At 42.9% G+C, this 19,795-nt stretch overlaps 1 protein-coding gene across 1 annotated transcript in view; it reads right to left on the bottom strand.

Moving 5' to 3' along the window:
• LOC311244845 (cadherin EGF LAG seven-pass G-type receptor 1-like) overlaps positions 1-19,795 on the bottom strand; it is a gene marked incomplete at its 5' end in the record, with an annotated part of 142,700 nt that overhangs the window by 95,764 nt on the left and 27,141 nt on the right. The window contains 2 exon segments of the mRNA XM_084334527.1: positions 1,608-1,927; positions 3,441-3,843. Coding sequence (XP_084190653.1) covers positions 1,608-1,927; positions 3,441-3,843 — 723 coding nt within the window.

Here is a 19,795-nt window from a genome sequence, read left to right on the forward strand (position 1 = left end):
GCGCGTAGACTTGTTGTCGATGGGAGATGATGGGTCTTTGTGAAGAGCAAGAGCAAGGCAGGCCAGTCACAATTCGATCACAACAAACCGAGGGTCTCGTACGAGACTGAGTGTTGACATACGTACACAGATGCATATCACTTAAAGGAACACGGCAACATTTTGGGGAAATTAGCTTACCGTCTTCTCCAGAGAGAGACAAGAAGATAGATACCAGTTTCCTCTCTGTGCGTTCAGTAGAAAGCTATCTGGCTGCACGTTAGCCTAGCTTAGCACAATGAATGGCAGCGGACATGACCGGTTAGCCTAAGCATTGTCCAACTAACACTCTCTCTCCCGCAGGGGCTAAACCGGTCATGTACGCTTCCATACATTCCAAAATGTTGGCGTGTTCTTTTAAATTATGCATATAACCCATTATCTCTGTATGATAGCATGTACAATAATGTTGTCGTATATATACAGTATATTTATTCTTACCGTATACATATATCTATCCACATCTGTCTGTACATACCTGCACATAATACTTTTACATATCTGTAGATACTATATCTATATCTGTACATATCCCTTACCTACTCTTACTAGTTACACTGCTGGCCAGTACGACTACTACTATACTGTATTTATACCTGTATCACTGTACATATTAATATTACAACTCTGTACATACATCTGATTAGCACTATTACTCAGTAGTACTAATCTGTACATTGTATACCCAGTTTAATCCCCTGTACATTGTATATTACTGTTGCACTTTACTGTTACATTTGCACTCTGGTTGGATATAACAAAAGCAGGGTAGCCGGACCAGCACTCTCAATGTTTTTAATGGCAGCCTGAATTGGAAACAGACATGTTTCGGAACTATGTCCTTCTTCAGTGATATGGCTAGCAATGGAAATACATTCAAGATGGTTTTGTTTTGTTTTTGATATAGAGATGTTTTTGATATAGATATGTTTTTGATATAGATATGTTTTTGATATAGATATATTTATAATATATATGTATAATTTGTGGATTTATGATTGGACTCTACTCATTCCTTTGGTCACATTGCACAGGCACACCTGCGTCGTGATGTCATTTCCTGCCGTGTCATGTAATTACCTGCCAGGTGTATATAACTACCATCTTGAATGTATTTCCATTGCTAGCCATATCACTGAAGAAGGACATAGTTCCGAAACATGTCTGTTTCCAATTCAGGCTGCCATTAAAAACATTGAACCTGAGAGTGCTGGTCCGGCTACCCTGCTTTTGTTATACTCAACTTTATGGGATTACAGCACCCAGTGTCAGAACTTGAGAGCGCGGTCTAACTTGACCACTCTGGTTGGATGCCAAACTTATTTTCGTTGTACTGTACTACTTGTTCTGTATAATGACAATACATTTGAATGTAATCTAATCGAATCATTAGTCACATGATGGAGTAATTGTAAAAAATGAAGCGGAAATGTTATCAGGGAATGAAGTACAGCGAGGACGAGTAAATCTAAATACATTAAAAACGAGGACGAGAAAGAGACAGAAAGAGGTGGAGGAAGGGGAGTTGGGTGAAAGAAGAATATCCAGAAATATAAAAACCCACTAACCGGTGAAGTTCACCGGACATTCACAGGCGTAGCCTCCTTCCCTGCTGCGGCACTTCCCTTGGTTCCGGCAGGGCGAGGAGTAGCACAGGTCGATCTCCGTCTCGCAGTAGTCTCCGGTGAAGCCCGGCGGGCAGCGGCACCGCAGCCCGGCGACGGGGTGGATGGGCCTGAAGAGCACCGTGTCGGACGCCACGAAGGCCGCCGTGCTGTCGAACCTCAGCACCGACACGCACTTCATGTAGTTCTCGCAGGGCTCCCGCAGGCAGATGTTGTCGTCGAAGGGCAACACGCGCTGCGTGGACAGCAGGGCGAGCAGCGTCCTGATCGATGATGACGAAGACTTTATTTCAGACTCAAGGTCCATATTACACAGGTGCAAAACAACAACAAGAATACGATAACAAAAGAAACAAGGCCAACAACATAGATTAAAATACATTAAAATTAGGGATGTCCGATATTATCGGCCTACCGATATTATCGGCCGATATCGGCATTAAAATGTGATATCGGAAAATATCGGTATCGGTTTTCAATTTTTTTTTTTTTTTTTTTTACATTTTTATAGAAAGTAAATGATGTCCGATATTATCGGCCGATATCGGCATTAAAATGTGATATCGGTTGATATCGGTATCGGAAATTAAGAGTTGGACAATATCGGTATATCGGTATCGGTAAAAAAGCCAATATCGAGCATCCCTAAATAAAATACATAAAGGCATCGGTTCCAATGTTTCCACAAATCAGAGGAGTACCTTGTATCACTTCGTTTACATCACTAATGGCACCTATTATCTTGTTTTTTGACGACACATACATTTAAACGTCAGGTTCCTCAGCAGAGCATGGAAGGTGGGTACATTTGTAGTCACAAACAAATGGCTTGCACTAGTCCGTCTTGATTGATTGATTGATTGATTGATTGATTGATTGATTAAAAACTTTATTAACAGATTGCAGAATGGGTACAATACAGTACGGCTCAATATACACAATTGTTAAGGGGATGCAGACCAGAGAAAGACTTTCGTCTTGTTTACATCAGAGTCCTCCCATTTTCAATTCATAATGAGTTATATATACTGTGACCACAGAGACATACATTTTGATTGGAAGCTGGAATCAAAATGCTTGAATCTTCAGAGAGATTGTAACGCAAGCTTCGTAAAACAAAGACCTGTTTCAAGCTAGCGACCACAATCGTTGTTTCCGTTAGTAGGGACATTTTAATACCGCCAAAGCATAAACACCACCAACAACACATAGTCCATAGTAAACTATAGCTCAATACAGCAGACAAAATATTAGGGCTAACCTTCGATAATTTTTTTGGAATTCGAAGCTTCGGGGCCGAGATTAGATTTTAATTCGAAGCTTCGAACAAAAAATTAAAAAAATTTAAAACAATTAATATATATATTTTCTTTACATATATATATATTTTTTTTTTAATGTTGTGGGACTTGTACAGCACTTTGTTCAACTTTGTCAGTGCTGTAAAGTTTAAACCTTTTTAAATCTTGAGACAAACGAAACACTTTGCTTCCATGAAATATTGTAAGCCGTCATTTGAGGCTTTAAAAAAGCAGCACAATGAACACAAATCTGTCAGTGCCGAGTCCGACCTCATCTTAAATAACAAACAGCATTGCTTGTTGTAGTTAACAAAGAGAGGCAGAGTTGATTTAGCAAAAAAATTATAATAATTAAAAAAGAAATCATATATATATTTTTTTCTTTTTTTACATAATCAAATTTTATTTTCATATTCGAATCCCATGCCCATCGAACGAAGCTTCGAAGTATCTAAGACAGCCCTACAAAATGTACCTGTTCAGGTAGATCTGCTCCTGGAGCGCCTCGGAGGGGAAGAAGAAGCGCTCGGACGGGGGGGCAGGGTTGTTGTTGTTGTTGTTGTTGATGCCCCCCGACCCGCGCAGCTCGTCGTGGGCGTGTGCCCCCCCCGCCCCCGCCGGGGGCCACAGGGCGGAGAAGGTGACGTTCAGGATGCTCCCCTGGACGTGAGTGTCATTCTGGATGTTGAACACGAAGACGCCGCCGCGGCTGGTGGAGAGCACGGCGGCCACGCTGTCCACGAAGAGGGCGAGCAGCGGGGACAGGAAGAGCTCCTGGGACATGTTGTCCAGGCGCACCGTGACGCTGTTGGTCAGCATGTCGTCGGTGATGATGGTGACGCGCAGCGTGCAGAGGGCCGCCACGTAGTGGACGCCGTCTGCAAGGGGGACAGAGGAGAGCGGCCATTTTGACTTTTGAGCCAAGAATTGTTGGGCGTAGAGACGAAATAACGGGTTTGTAAATGGTTTTTGGTTTCAAGTTTATTTATTCGTTTATTTTTCTCCCATCCCACTGTTAGTCGTTATGTCAATTCCCAACCCCCCTACTGTTGGTCCGAGAGGCCGGATACTGTCACATGCTTTCCTCCGACGCATGTGCAGCCAGCCGGCAGCCAGCCTGGCAGCGCAGATTCTCACCGGGAGAGTGTAACGTGTGGAAGGTCACACTACCTCCCTCCAGATCCTACCCTCGCTGTGCAGGCGCCCCGACCGAACTGTAGGGGTCGCTGTCCACAACGCCCAGGACCCACCCGCCAGCTTTCCCACCCCTAACACTGCCAATTGTATTAGTATGAACGACCAGCCAAGCTGATAGCAACGCCGAGAGCTGGATTCGAACCCAGCGTCTCCAGCGTTGATGGCGAGCGCCTTGCCCACTACACCACCTAGCCACCCCTAGTTTCTTTATTAGTTGTCATACAGAATACAGAATACTTTGCATGAAATGTTTCTTTCTCTGTTGCTCCTGAGAGTGTGCTAGATAATAACAAGATAGTATAAAATAAGTATAATAAGTATAAAATTGAAAGTCAAGAAGTCAAGTACGTAAGCAAGTGTAAACAACAAAATTGTTCAGTGTATCTAATATATACAGTATGTACAGCTGGTACAAAACATGAGGCACCACAAGCTAAGCTATAGCTTAGCTTGTGGTGCCACCTTGTAGTGGTGAGGTGCAATAAGGAGGTGCAATAAGGAATGAGAATGATGTGCAATTTCCTTACCAATAATATAAATATAAATATAAAGTGTAAAGTGTGTCTAAAGTGGTAAAGTGGGTGCTACAGTGTGTTGTTTGTTTAAGTGAGTGTATGTGCGCTGTGGGTGTGTTGATGGTTTGCTTATGGTGCTAATCTGCTATATAAATGGTGCATTTACAGTATATAGCAGATTTGATCCAAAGCGCTTTACAATTTGTTCCTCACATTTTACCCATTGACTTACACATTCACACACCGACGGCGGAGGCGACCATGCAAGGTGCCGACCTGCTCATCGCGAGCAGTTCGAGGTTAAGTGTCTTACTCAAGGACACTTCGACACGCTGCCCGGGAGAAGCGGGAATCGAAACGGGAACCTCCACATTACCAGACGACTGCTCTACCTCCTGAGCCACTGTCGCCCCCAGTTTTGTGTTGTCAAGCTAACTCAAAGAGAAGAGTTTCATTTCACAATCTACTTATTAGGGGAAACTCTGTCAAAATAAATCATAACAGTGCTATCTCCTTGGTCAAATTTCGGGAAAACATTCTCTACATTTTGACACATTTTTGGGATTTGAATAAGAAACAGCCAAGGAAATGGACAAAAGATTTGGAGCCGGGAAGGACATTACCGCTCAAATGACATAATTGACAATAAAGCCCGATGCCTACTTCACACACTTCAGCGTTGCATCTACAGGTCTGCACTCAAACTGTTGAATATCAGGCCACTCGCACACCAAAGGTCTTGGATTGGATTGTCCATTCAAGCCTGAAATGTTAAGGGATTAATGGTTATCCCTGAAATAAATGAGCTGAATGGGGTGAAGGCCGTTCTTTCCAGATCGTTAAGGCTTTGTTAAGGGGCTGGTCTCTCTCTCTCTCCCATCTCTCTCTCTCTCTCCCTCTCTCTCCCTCTCTCGATGGCCCTTCACAGAGGGCCCCTCTATCATGTGAAAACAGTGCGCTATAATGACCAGACAATGAGGACAGGGTTTCCACTCTGTTACACTGTCCTCTCACATGCTGTCAACTGGGGCAGAGACACACTGGAGCAGAGACACAACTCAAACCCACAGTCGACGCCGGTGAACACACAACACACGTGCACAACACACAGGTATACTGTAGACTTAACGCACGGCAATCTACGTCTTCATAAGTAGTACCCTTCCGTTACACAATAACATAAGACATGTGCATGTGAATGTGCGCACACACACACACACACACAGACACACGCACACACACACAGAGGGTGCGAGCAAGATCTCAAGTAGCAGCTGGCTATACAATGACAACAGGGTGCTGTGGGACAGACAAAGGACTTGGAACAAAAGACTGCTTTTCTGCGCTTATGTCCTCGACACACACCGTAATTACCTCAAACCTGAACTTGGCAGGGTATTTCATTATACACGGGGCTTAATGTGCTCATCGGCAAGTTTTAACTGAACTTAAATCTAGGTAATGTGCCCTCATTTCCAACTAATCCTACTCATACTCCAACACTCCCACTTAGTATTTGTATTTAGCTTAGTGGCCAAGCATGCCTGCTTATGGATTTTGAACCTTCTAAGTGATTTGTTTATGTTTAATGAATGCAAAGCATATAGAATACAATTTGCCCTCCTCAGCGAAGCACACTATAATCAGTAAATAAAAATAACTTTAATGACTAAGCAACCACTTACAACACCCTCTTACACATCAACAGAACAACTGGAAAACACAGAAACAAAGCAATGCTCTCAGTCACATGATCCAATAGTAAACCAGACTAGCTCCTTCTATCTTGTATTTCAATTAATAGCCTTTACAGTATGACTCCTTAGGAATAAGTAAGCACATTTACAACACAATGAGGATAACACAAAACAATGTACCAGTGCATAGTACTTTTCAAAAACCTAATTACAAAGTGATAAGGTATCCTGTCCACATCCATGTTAGCTATTGTTATTTTTGTATTATATTATATATTATATAACACACTCCTGTCCTGACTCAATGGCTGGCCACCAAGAGCACCACTAGAGCTGCACTATTCCAGTGAGTTAACCTCTTAACAGTCCTGCATATTTTGCATAAAGCGCCTGTCGATTGCATACTGAAAGTAAATTGGATGCTATTCGGGAACCATTTGTAGCAGATGCTGTCTGGCCTCTTTTCAAAGGAAACACTCTGAATTTTCTTCCACAACAGGATCACTCTGAGTGATGTTGTCATTGAGTTACAGAGGTTTGAACACACTGAAATAAATGTTTTTTTTTTCATTTCCGTCTGAATTGTTTTGCAAACAGATGCCTGCAGATCTATCTACTCTATAGTTATTAGCTGAATACACTGCTGGGGCCATAGCCTGAAGTCTTACTAGAACATGTCCAGAGTCGATAACAATATCACAAAAGATTTGGGTTTTACACATCTTCATGTAATGTAATGGTATGTTTAGGCGTTTTTCCAAAAGCACGACTAGTCTCTTGTCACATACACCATGCCATTGCCCACCCCTTCTCACGCAACAACAGATCAACAACAGATCAGCGCAACAACACGCAATTTGCGCTCCAGAGAGACAGACAGGCGCACATTCATTCTCTTGCGTACGGTGCGCTTTTACCGTTTAGCGCTTCTTCAGAATTTCATTGGCTACACAAACGGTCAATCATTTTCAGCATCAGTGGTGATTTGTCCGGTCATTGAGGGGCGAAACCGGAGGTGGTCACTTTTTCGAAAACTGACACTTGTTGGCTGAGATAAAGACCATAGCCAGTAAATAGCCAGTGATATAAAGAATAATATAGTCAGTAAATAACCAGTGATATAAAGACCATGCCAGTAAATAACCAGTGATATAAAGGGCATAGCCAGTAAATAGCCAGTGTGATATAAAGACCATAGCCAGTAAATAGCCAGTGTTATACAACGGCATGCAAATTTCTCGATTCTGATTGGCCATTCACACGTCTTTATTGGCAACAATCCACGGTCCTGGGCTCAGGACCCGCCCACAACCGAATCACATAACCCTCCCCGGCTCACTCCGGGAGAAAACAAGATCGCGGACAACAAATGGTTATGTTGAAAGCACCATAACGACTAAATATGAAGCGATTCTGTCAAGGGGAATGTGTTAGCCCTTTAAACAATGTTGGATGATGTAATTGATGGGTCTTGAGTCAATCTAGAACAAAAGAAAAATCGCGGATTGATTGATAGATTAATTGATTGATTTAAATTTCTTCCTTCCTACTTTCTACTGACTGCAGCGTTCTCTCTCACACGACGCTGGCGTACCCACAAACACACACACACACATACACACACACACACACACACACACACACACATACACGCACACACGCACACACACACTGTGACACACACACACACACACACACGCACACACACACACACACACACACTCCTGTCTGCAACAGCGGGGGAGTCAGACTGAGAGAGAAGCAGCGCTGTTTTAAGTGAGCATGGTCTATTGAATTGATTGATTGGTTGATTGCTAATTTTATTACTGTACCCCTGGTTTCCAACTGGTTAAGTTTAGGCTAAAAGAAATAAATAAAAAAATAGGGCGAAGAAAACGTTTTTTTCCTATAGGGCAATGAAGTTCTATGGAAAGTAGGTCTGCATTCCCTTAACAATTGTGTGTATTGAGCCGTACTGTATTGTACCCATTCTGCATCTGGTAATAAAATTTTCAATCAATCATTCCAATAATACACAGTTGGATGTGTTAGTTGGTTGGATGCACTTCAAGCTGCTTCCACATGAGGCAACTTCTCTCAATCATTCCAATAATACACAGTTGGATGTGTTAGTTTGGTTGGATGCACTTCAAGCTGCTTCCACATGGAGTTGTGGGAACTACTTTTTCTGGCGGATGGTTTTTTCAATAAATCTTCGATTAATGTGTGTTTATTGTATAGAAATAAGGTTGGATGAATCTGGCAGTTGTATAAAAGCTTTACACCACGTGCAGTCGTGATTTGTGACCAATAAACCATGCCTAGGGGGGTCTAACGACCCTCGGCTGCGCCTCGGGCCTAACGACCACCCCTAGGCATGGTTTATTGGTCACAAACCACTCCTGCGTGTGATGTAATGCTTAATTTTATATAAAGAATATAGTCAGTAAATAGCCAGTGATATAAAAGGGCATAGCCAGTAAATAGCCAGTGTGATATAAAGACCATAGCCAGTAAATAGCCAGTGATCTAAAGAATATAGTCAGTAAATAACCAGTGATATAAAGACCATAGCCAGTGATATAAAGAATATAGTCAGTAAATAGCCAGTGATATAAAGGGCATAGCCAGTCAAATAGCCAGTGATATAAAGGGCATAGCCAGTAAATAGCCAGTGTGATATAAAGAGCCTAGCCAATAAACAGCCAGTGATATAAAGGGTATCTCACATTGTTGCGTGCCAAGGTTCGCAGCTGGGAAATCAGTGCCCGACAGAAACACACCAGGGTGCCGTTTGCTTTGGCACGATGATATCAACCCACCATCCACACGATAACAAGGGACTATTCTCTCGTGTAAAAAACGCTGACAAAAGTCAGTTTGGGCAAACAGACCTCAGTCGTTAACCTTCTTTGAAATGGAATAATAGAGCCGAGTGTGCTCGCAGTACAGTAAATGTAATCGCACTGATTTGTGGGGATTTGTTTGAATTCATGAATGTGGGATTGGACAGCTTAATGGGACTTCTGGCAATGACACAACGGTGACATCATCACTGGCTGAAGCTACTTATAGGAGAGCCTGGAAGAACTTCTGAAAGGTTCTCTTATCCATGTCTTATCTTCTGTGCTTTTATTGCGACTGGTTCAAGAAACTCTGCCAAAGGCTTCAATCAAAATGTCAGAATGTTATGTGTGTAGCAGGATGTGGTTAGAGGACGATTAATGAAGGTTGAGGTCATTAATCAACTTGAAGGTCAGATGTCCACGTTGCTCTTTCTTCACCTCCCTTTATGGGTTTTGAAAGGCTAGATGCGGACTATCTGTCTAGTTTGCCTATCGCCCCAATAGATCCACTGGATGATGCCATAGTCTGCATCCTGTATACCGTCCTACCCCACCTGGACAGTAGGGCTGAGCCCAAACGTTCAAAGGTTCGGACCTTCGTTCGCTATGTTGGCACTTGAATCGTAATTGATGATGAATGAAACCTCCACTTTAAAAAATAAATGTATTTCTTTGTTATTTATTTATTTTACACAAAAAATATATATCAGGATGTGATATATATCAGAATATCACGGTACTATGTTGTGTTTACCATCATTTGAAACTAAAGTCACGCACGAACACACAGACACAACACAGTCAACGAGTCGCGGTGAGCAGGAGGGGTCACAGTCATACATTATCAGGAAATTAATCAATGCTATGCAGGTTAGTCGCGCTATGCACGTTTAGCTTGCTAACGTTAAGATAAGATAAGATAAGATATTCCTTTATTGATCCCCTTGGGGAAATTCAGGCATCATAGCAGCATGGGGGAAGGGGGGGGGGGTAGTAAAAACAACACAAGCAGGAGCCGTCTGCCAACAAAGATGTGGATGGATTCACAAAATGGATTACCATCCAAACGTTATTGAAGACTCCTGTGACCAGTAAGTAGGTACTATTACTTTTACTAACCATTTTTTATGGCAGCAATATGCGCATATGTTATACGTTATGTAAATGTGCACTATGTGCCTAAAGTCAAGACTCGACAACAATACAATTATTTAGGAGCACACGTGTGACAGTTCGATGACCTAAACTAACATTAGCTGCTAATGTCAACCACCACTGATCCCGAGGTTTATTTCTCCTACAGTGGGGGTTAGTGTCTCTCTCTCTCTCTCTCTCTCTCTCTCTCTCTCTCTCTCTCTCTCTCTCTCTCGCTCTCTCTCTCTCTCTCTCTCTCTCTCTCCGACTGTGTGGCCAAGCACGGTTCCGACGCCATCGTCAAGTTTGCCGATGAGACCGCTGCGATGGGCCTGATCTTAGGCAACATTGAGAAGTAGGGTGTCCGATATTATCGTCCGATATTGGCATAAAAATGTGATGTCGGAAAATATTGGTATCGGTTTTCAAATTATTATTTTTTTACATTTCTATAACCTTTATTTACCCAGGCAAGCAAGTAAGAACAAATTCTGATTTTATTTATTGTCAAAAGTATGCATAATGTTGTGTTAATTCGACAACAAGAGATATGTAATGTTAATTACCTGAAATTATTCCGTTTTTTTGGGGGGGGGGGGGGGAACCCTGCATATATCGGTATCAGTTGATATCGGTTGATATCGGTATTGGAAATTAAGAGTTGGACAATATCGGTATATCGGTATCGGTAAAAAGGCCAATATCGAGCATCCCTATTGAGAAGGCATACCCCAGAGGAGGTGGAGAAGGAAACAGCCTCTCCCTGAAGCATCCTAACCATTCCCAAGGGAGTTTAGCTCAAAACCCCGCCCCATAGTGTGATGAACTTCTCTGGCCTCCGATCACACTGTGATTGGCTGAGACGCTCTCCACGCTGGCTTCCCTCTCTTTACTGTTTGTCAGCGTCAGGGGGTGCATTGGTGATTTCAAAGCTGGTTGCACAGCGTTTTAATGACGCCACGTGCACGCGCGCTCCCGCGCATTCGCATAAATGTCCCCTCACGTACACACAGACTAAAGACAATGCCTAATTGCCTCTACGAATGGAATGTAACACATTTCATTCACACGTTTTGTGTGAATGTATCTGAGAACGTATTTGAACACACCTGACGACCTGCGCTATTGTTATGCAAAGTAGCCAGGTGGGTACTTACTACTTAGCGAGTGCAGCGCATCAGTCGAGTGCAGCGCATTCCTGTGTGCACACGCGTGCACATCCGTGCATGTGCGAGCGCATGCTTCTGCTCACAGAGCCGGTTGCACGGCGTGCAACCCAGTCCCATGAGCAACGCACCCCTGGTCAGCATCAAGCTGTTAGCTAGAAGCTATAATATTATGCTAGCCAGCCTTATTGTCGCTAGTCTTCCACGGTTGGAAATCAGTGAATATATACAGTAGTCCAACAGAATGTTTGTTAAAATAGCTAACTAGCTACTTCATTGTCTCTGCAATTCTCGCCAATAGATTTACATTAGGGGCGCTGGGATAACGTGAGCTCCCATCATCAGTGCTACTGACAGGGTCCACTAACGGCCTGTAAAACACCAAGAAATATGAAACTTTTACATGTTATTATTAGGTTCCTCAAATATTATCATTCATTAAAAAAAACATGTTTTGTTATGTTTTTTTTTATTTGACAACGTTGAGTAATAATAACCAGTGGTGCAGTGCTGGTATAACTCGGTATAACGGCGTTATACCTCGCTCACTGAGGCTGAAGTACGCGCAATCGCTTTTTACATGGCATTATCCAACCGGACTCCCGGAGAAGCATGCAGCTGCAGAGCCGCAGAGCCAGCGGCGCTCTCTGGGCCGCGCGCTGACGGCCGCGCGCTGACGGCCGCGCTGTGAGGCAATAGTATCCAGCTGCAGGACGAGAGCAGCCAAAAAAAAATGTGCATGCGCGCGCACGCGCGTGGAGCGTTTGACCTACTGTCAATTTGCCACTGCACCACTGATAATAACCAACCTCAACAGGGCAAGCTGCATATTTACGCTCTGTCAATCTTGAGACGGAGAGATCCACAGTTGGGGCTGAGAGGCCACGACATCTAAGCCAATGAAAACAACAGAGCAGGGTTTTGAGCCAACGTCAGAGCGAGACAAAGGAGCTGATTGTAGAGATGAGGAACCACTGAGGAACCACAGCCCCCTCAGGATCCACAGGGCACTGCTTGGAAAGTGTGAGCGACTTCAGATAGCTTGGTGGTGTACACCTCTGAGAGGATCTAACCGCAGTGTAAAAAACACGTCGACAGCTTGGTGAAGAAGGTGCAGCAGCGCCTCTACTTCCTCAGACATCTGGGGAAGTTCAGGGTGGCCCCCGAGATACTAAAAAACTTTTATACACCATTATACAAATACCATATACTCGCCTAGTAAGGAAACAGCTTATCACAGGACCCAAAGGCCCTGTAGACTGTAGAGAGAGTGCTGCGGTCAACTGACCAGTTGTGAACTCCCCAACCTTCAGGACACAGGTGACATCTCACTGCCACTTTACTGCCATTATTTATCAGTTATACTTACTATGTACCACTGCTGATGCTGCAAAAGAAAAAATATTTGCACTAAGTTCTCTTTTACCTCCTATATATATATTATAAAAAAATGTTGCCACTGTTTATACTGTATACACATATAGTCCTGTATAGTGCACATTGTGTCCCATATGTTACTTATGTTTATAGTGTCCTATATGTTACTTTATGTTTATATTAGATATTTTTCTTTTTATATACACCGTGGGAAGGGGGAAACGAAATGTCCCTTCTCTGTATGTCTTGCACATTATGAGAAGCGACAATAAAGCTGACTTTGACTTTTGAGTTTGACATTTTTCATCATGAAAGATCCTGTGGTGCAGGACCCAGGCCAAGAGCCGTCAGCCATCTGAACAACAGACTCTTCTCTCTGCTGCGGTCAGCAGACATGAAGAAAATAAAAACTAACATGTGTACCGTCTTTTACAAAGCACTCTGCTACTAAGGAATCTACCATGCCTATATTACTAGTACCCACTATGCTAATATATACTATCCTGCATATATTCTGGCCCAAGATCATCTCCAACAATAACCTCCTCAACATTACCCAACAAGATGACATACACTGTATAATTAATAAACGAAGGTGGACCTGGATTGGCCATGTCCTCAGAATGGACACCAACGCGATCCCAAGAGTCGCATTACCCTGGACCCCAGAAGGCAAAAGAAAGAAAGGGAGGGAGGCCTAAAACGACATGGCGTAGTAGTAGGACTATAGAGAAGGAGCTCCAGCAACACCACCAGAGCTGGGGGACCATAGAGAAGATGGCCAAAGACAGATGCAAGTGGAGAAACTTTGTCTGGCAGCCGGCGTAATGGGGATAAATTAATTAAGGAAGTAATGCTAATATATAAGTCTGTAGCACCCAAGTTCAACACTGTTTGATGAACAATGTTACTGACCCTTAGCTGCCAGAGTTGTACCCTTCCTGCTGACTTGTTGTATAAAAAAAAAAAGAAAAAAAAAAGCTAAATGACAACATTTAAATGTAAATGCTACTATCACCAAGCCATCCAGATCCTAAATAAGGGCTCTGAATAATACCTGTACATTACTCAATTACTCAATCTACATTCATTTGCACATATGACAAAATCCTTGATATTAGTTTTAGATTGTAAATTAGTATTTATATATATCTATTAGGGCTCTCAGTTTATCGCGTTAATTAGATTAATTAATTACACAGCAAGTTATTGCGGTATGAAAATTTACTCAAAATGTATTAAAAAATGATTATATATATATTTTTTATCTCATTAATTCCATAAGAACGTAGAATAAACATTTACAAACTTTTTTTTTAAATGGTCCATTTGCATGTTCTTGGTATCTGATTCTAGGGACATCTATGGATCTCAGGGAATGTATTCCCAGTGTTAGAAATACTGTATGTCTGTTACTAGGCTTGAGTAAATTGTAATGAACCAAATGAGAATATCAATAAAAAAAATTAAAAGAAATTGACTGAATAACACCATGACCAGACCTGAACAATCTAAGCAAATGAATAAAGGGAAGATGATTAAACAAAAGGTTTTGTAGATACAGTACTGAATTCTGCCATCCGGATACATGCAATTTGAAATATGATAATAAAATATAAAATATAAGGCCTAAAATTGTTATGCGATTAAAATGCGATTAATTCGATTAATTAATTACAAATCCTGTAATTAATTACCGGTAGATAAAAAAAATGTAATCGCCCGACTAACTAGCACTAATATCTATATTTATATATTATATTTATTTATTATATCATTATCTATAGAATGAATGAGTTTTATTATGTATAGAATGATATTATCAAGGACTTTTATTGAGAGTTTTACTCTCTTATTATTATTATCATTATTATCATTATCATTATCATTATTATTATTATTATTATTATTATTATTATTATTATTATTATTATTATTATTATTATTATTATTATTATTATTCACTATGTTTTTCTTGTTGCAATGCACATAAAATATGTCCAAAATGACAGACATGCGCAGTCCTACGTGTTGCAAAGTTGTAGACCAATATGTGTACAAATGATCATGTCAATAAATTTGGCTTTCCAAAGTTTGACATTTTTACGAGTGCTGTCAGGCGATTAAAAAAATTAATCTAATTAATTACAGGATTTGTAATTAATTAATGTAATTAATCGCATTTTAATCGCATAACCATTTTAAGCCTGATATTGTATATTCTATAATCATATTTCAAATTGCATGTGTCCGGATGGCAGAATTCAGTACTGTATCTACAAAACCTTCTGTTTAATCATCTTCCATCTATTAATTTGCTTAGATTTTTCAGGTCTGGTCAATTTGAGCATGGTGTTATTCACAGTCAAAGATAAATAAAAAAATAATTATTGATATTCTCAATACACACAATTGTTAAGGGGATGCAGACCAGAGAAAGACTTTCGTCTTGTTTACATCAGGGTCCCCCATTTTCAATTCATAGTGAATTGTAAGTAAGGGTGCAACTTGCACCGTGCAATCCATTCTTTGTGGATCTAGCCCACTGGGAATACATTCCCTGAGATTCATAGATGTCCCTAGAATCAGATACCAAAAACATGCAAATGGACCATATTAATAAAAAAAATCTGTAAATGTGTATTCTACATTATTATGGAATGAATGAGATACAAAAAAAAATCTAAACGATTTTTTTTTTGTAATTAATTTTGAGTTAATTTTCATAATGCGATAATTTGCTGTGTAATTAATTAATCAATCTAATTAACGCGATAAACTGACATCCCTAATTTGTACCTTTGATTAGCGCCGCCATCTGGCTGAGTGTGACATCTATGTTGATACATCGGCACAACAATATCTATGAATGTGGCAAATTCCATGTCTCTATCAGACCGACCGACCGACAGACAGACCAACATAAGAGCTGCTTGGTCGCAACTAATAGGACCTGGAGGAATGCTGGGAAGTGGGTTCCAAAAAACTCAATTAGGACACAGTTAACCTCCCACATTATACCACACGGGTGTGGTCAGAACCTGCTGAAAGCTGAGCTTTCCAGCAACCCAGAACAGAGAAGAGGCTAACCGAATGAAACCTGGGAATATTAACGCTGACTCATGATAATCTATCACGTCTATGGAAGTGAATTTGATTTCATTCGTTCGGTGAAGTTCGCGTTGAAAGTTAAAGTTCAAGACCTGTAGATGGAATGTTGCAGATGCGTGCCGATGGTGAACTAACTCTAGACTGTGAACCTAAATCTGACCACACATCAACAAACCAACCCGCTTTTTTGGGAAGGGAATGAATGAATGTTTATCTGCAGGCATGGTGGTCAATGGTCTCTTTCATGGCGTTCCTCTGCTAAGGTCTCCAGGGGTGAATTGCCTTAATAAATGACTGTCCAGTGGAGCCTACAGAGGCACTAAATTGGAGCTAATCAAATTACACCTCTTCACATCCCATAATTAACACAGGCCAAAGTTCATCAAGACCAGGTGTATCAAATGTCAAGTATGTCAATCACTTTCGGACAAGGGGGGAGGGGGTGAGGATGTCAGCTAGCTCTGCCAAAGTGTTTTGTTTGGTTGTGATTTTTCTGGAAAAACTCACCCCCCAAGCGTGACCATCTAGTCTAGAACCACGGCGAATGGGCCTGGCAGAAGCATGTCTGGTGGCTGACCTGAATAATGGCTTGATGCTTGGACACTGTCCAGTGTCCTGCCACGGTACAAAGAGCTCTAGGAAGGAGAGCAGTCAGTGTGCCAATCCTTCCCAAAGTACACACTTCACTGGGCACTAGGGCTGCATTCCGACATGTGCCTTTTCCCAGTGCAGAAGCAAAGTCCTCCGCCTTCCGTAATTGATCCAGTCGGAGAACCGTGCTTTATAAACGCCTGCAGATTTATTAATAGCGTGCACACGGAGGCTAAAGGGATATGGAAGTACAATACAAAGCAAAACATTTAAACTTCCCAGTGAAGCAAAGGGAGCACATCTGGCATTTAGCAGTAAAACCTCCCTTTTACTGACCAGGTGTGGCATGTTTTGTCAAATAAAGGGCGGGCTCAATTAGAACCTGGGTGTACTTAAATTTTTTTGAAATTCTCTTTTTATTGATTTTCGCCAGGGTCCATACAAGCAATGTTGTAACTTAACATTAATTTATCCGAGCCTTCTGTAGTACAATTTGCATCCAGGGTTACTGAATCTGAGTTAAAGTGCAGAAATTCAAGTACACAAATGAGGACCAATACAGTCAATAACAACCTATATATGCACTTATTTTTTCTAGACAAACAAGAAATAACAAAAAATAACAAACAATTATATGTTGGTGTGCATCTTCCTGACACTCAACTCCCTTTACACAAGGTTTACTTAAAAATTAAACCAAAAGGACGCAGCCATACACATTAAACAAATGAAGAGCGTACTGGTGTAATGTACACTATACAACGGCATGCACATTTCTCGATTCTGATTGGCTGAAACAGTCAAGTCAAGTCCCAGGACCCGCCCACAACCGCATTACTATCACTCCGCCATGCGAGTTTTTCGAAGTGAAAGCAAGATGGCAGACAGTAAACGTTACGAAAGGATATGGTGATAGGGTCATAAAGACTAAATGAAAAACGGCGAATGTGTTCGTTTCTTAAACAATGTTGGATGATGTAATTGATGAGTCATGAGTCATTGTGGAACAAAATAAAAATTGCGCGAATTGATTGATTGATTAATTGCACATTTTATTTTAATTTGTACCTACTTTCTATAGAAGCAGCTGGGAGGTGCGCTGTTTTAAGTGAGCGTGGGTTATTGAATTGATTGATTGATTGCTCATTTTATTACTGTCCGCCTTGTTTCCAACTGGTTAAGTTTAGGCACTCTTTCGAAGTCGCTCTCTTTCGAAGTTGGTTAAGGTTAGAGTTTGTCTTTAGAGCAGGGCGATAGACCACCAGCCCTGATTCCAAACTCTAACCTTAACCAACTTCGAAAGAGAGCGACTTCGAAAGAGTGCCTAAACTTAAACAGTTGGAAACAAGGCGGACAGTAATAAAATTAGCAATCAATCAATCAATCAATTAAATAATCCACACTCACTTAAAACATTAGGTTATGACTATAACCAAGTTCTGTTAGTATAGCGACGCTCGGCATCGCTCTCTGCACTATCTCGCATATGTGCACGCGCACTGAATAAAGACCACAAATGTACCTTTAATCCCAATATTCGTCTGACCACACCCCTATCAGCTTACCCATATAAGCAGGGGCCACCCACTCGCCTCCTTCCCAAGCTTTCGCCACAAGGCGAGGTCAAAGGCTGCAGCGGCGTCGGATGCAGAGCGTCGCTATACTAACAGAACTTGGTTATAGTCATAACCTAACGTTCTGTTTCGTATTCGCTCTCGCTCGGCATCGCTCTCTGCACAAGGGAGGCCGAGCGAGAGCCAACGGCCGACAAATACACCCCGCTGACAGCCCCCCACAACCATCAGAACAGGGAGGGCCGAGCCCCCCCGACCCACCCTAATGGAGGGCACCCCCCCTATTAGGGGCTTCACAGGAGGGCGACGGACCCGACCGTGCGAAGAGGCACTCAAGCAACTCAACGCACAGGGTGAGCAGACCGTGGCTTGACCCCACGACTACACACACGCACAACCCGCATGCCACCCGGGAACGAACGGAGGAACAACCTCGTTACTGCCCCCAGAATCACGGGGTCAAGGGCAAACCCAACCCCGTGGCAAGGCCGTAGCAGCGGAGCGCGAAGGAAGACCCAGACCCACCAAAAGGACTGGACTCCCTGGAATGGGGGCCCGGAGAAGTCCATGATGCCAGCATCAAGACCCCACCAGGTGGGCACGGAGTGCCCCGCCCCCCACATCGCCAGCGTATTCGGACAAAGGCCCCTCAGCCGAGCGGGCCCCGTCCCCCCAATAGTACACCGCCTGGCACACTGACCCTGCAACAGGCAGTCAGCATGGCCGTAAGCACACAAAAAAGGTTAACCAATGGAAGCAGGCAGCGCACCGGGGAAAAACCAGGCAACAGGCTATTAACCCTAGCCTGGAGACTGCGGACGAGACAGGCGCCAGAGGAGACAGCTGAACACAGCCGCCCCGGCGGAAGGAGCGTAAGCTGGCGGTGTTGCATGACCAAGCCTCCATTTAAAAACCCCCACCCAGAGGGGTCGAGGCAGAGAAGGCTGACACGATTGGCAGACGTCATGAACGTGCAGGGGCACCCTCAAACGGTGAACCCGGGAGTTGACACTGCTCCAACACACCAGGGAATCAACCACCTTGGTGTTACCCAATGCGGTGGTTGTTCCTATAACCCCTCAAGAAAAAACTCCAAAACACACCTGCGGGTATACACCGGCTATACCGCAGTACAAGTGTTTCAGTTTCCAAAAAAGGGTTAACCCAGGCCTACGGGTCGACGAAACATTACTTCGGACCGGGCCTGGCGGTACGGGAAGCACAGGGTCACCAGAGGAGGTCAAAAACCACCCCGACAGGCCCCTCTTCGCCATGCGTGAGAGAGGAGCGAAAAAGAATGGAGAACCAGCCCCTAAGCACACCGTACTTGGTATTCCCAGGCGGTCTCCCAACCAAGTACTAACCAGGACCAACCTGTGTAGCGGCCGAGATCCGACGAGATCGAGCGTGTACAGAATGGCATGGCCGTAAGCCATTACGACAGTGCTGAGTAAAAACGTACCCAACCAGGGTCTCCATAGCGCTTAACCCTGTGACACCCGGACCGACCTGGCATTTTTCCCCCTGAAAAAAGCCCAAGTCCCTCAGGGTACCAGAACAGCAGATCTGCATCCCCGGCGGACAACGGGTTCAACTGATCCGGACCAGCGTGACCAGAACCA

The sequence above is a fragment of the Notolepis coatsorum genome (assembly GCF_963971535.1).
Source record: "Notolepis coatsorum genome assembly, chromosome: 18".
NCBI classification, from domain to species: domain Eukaryota; kingdom Metazoa; phylum Chordata; class Actinopteri; order Aulopiformes; family Paralepididae; genus Notolepis; species Notolepis coatsorum.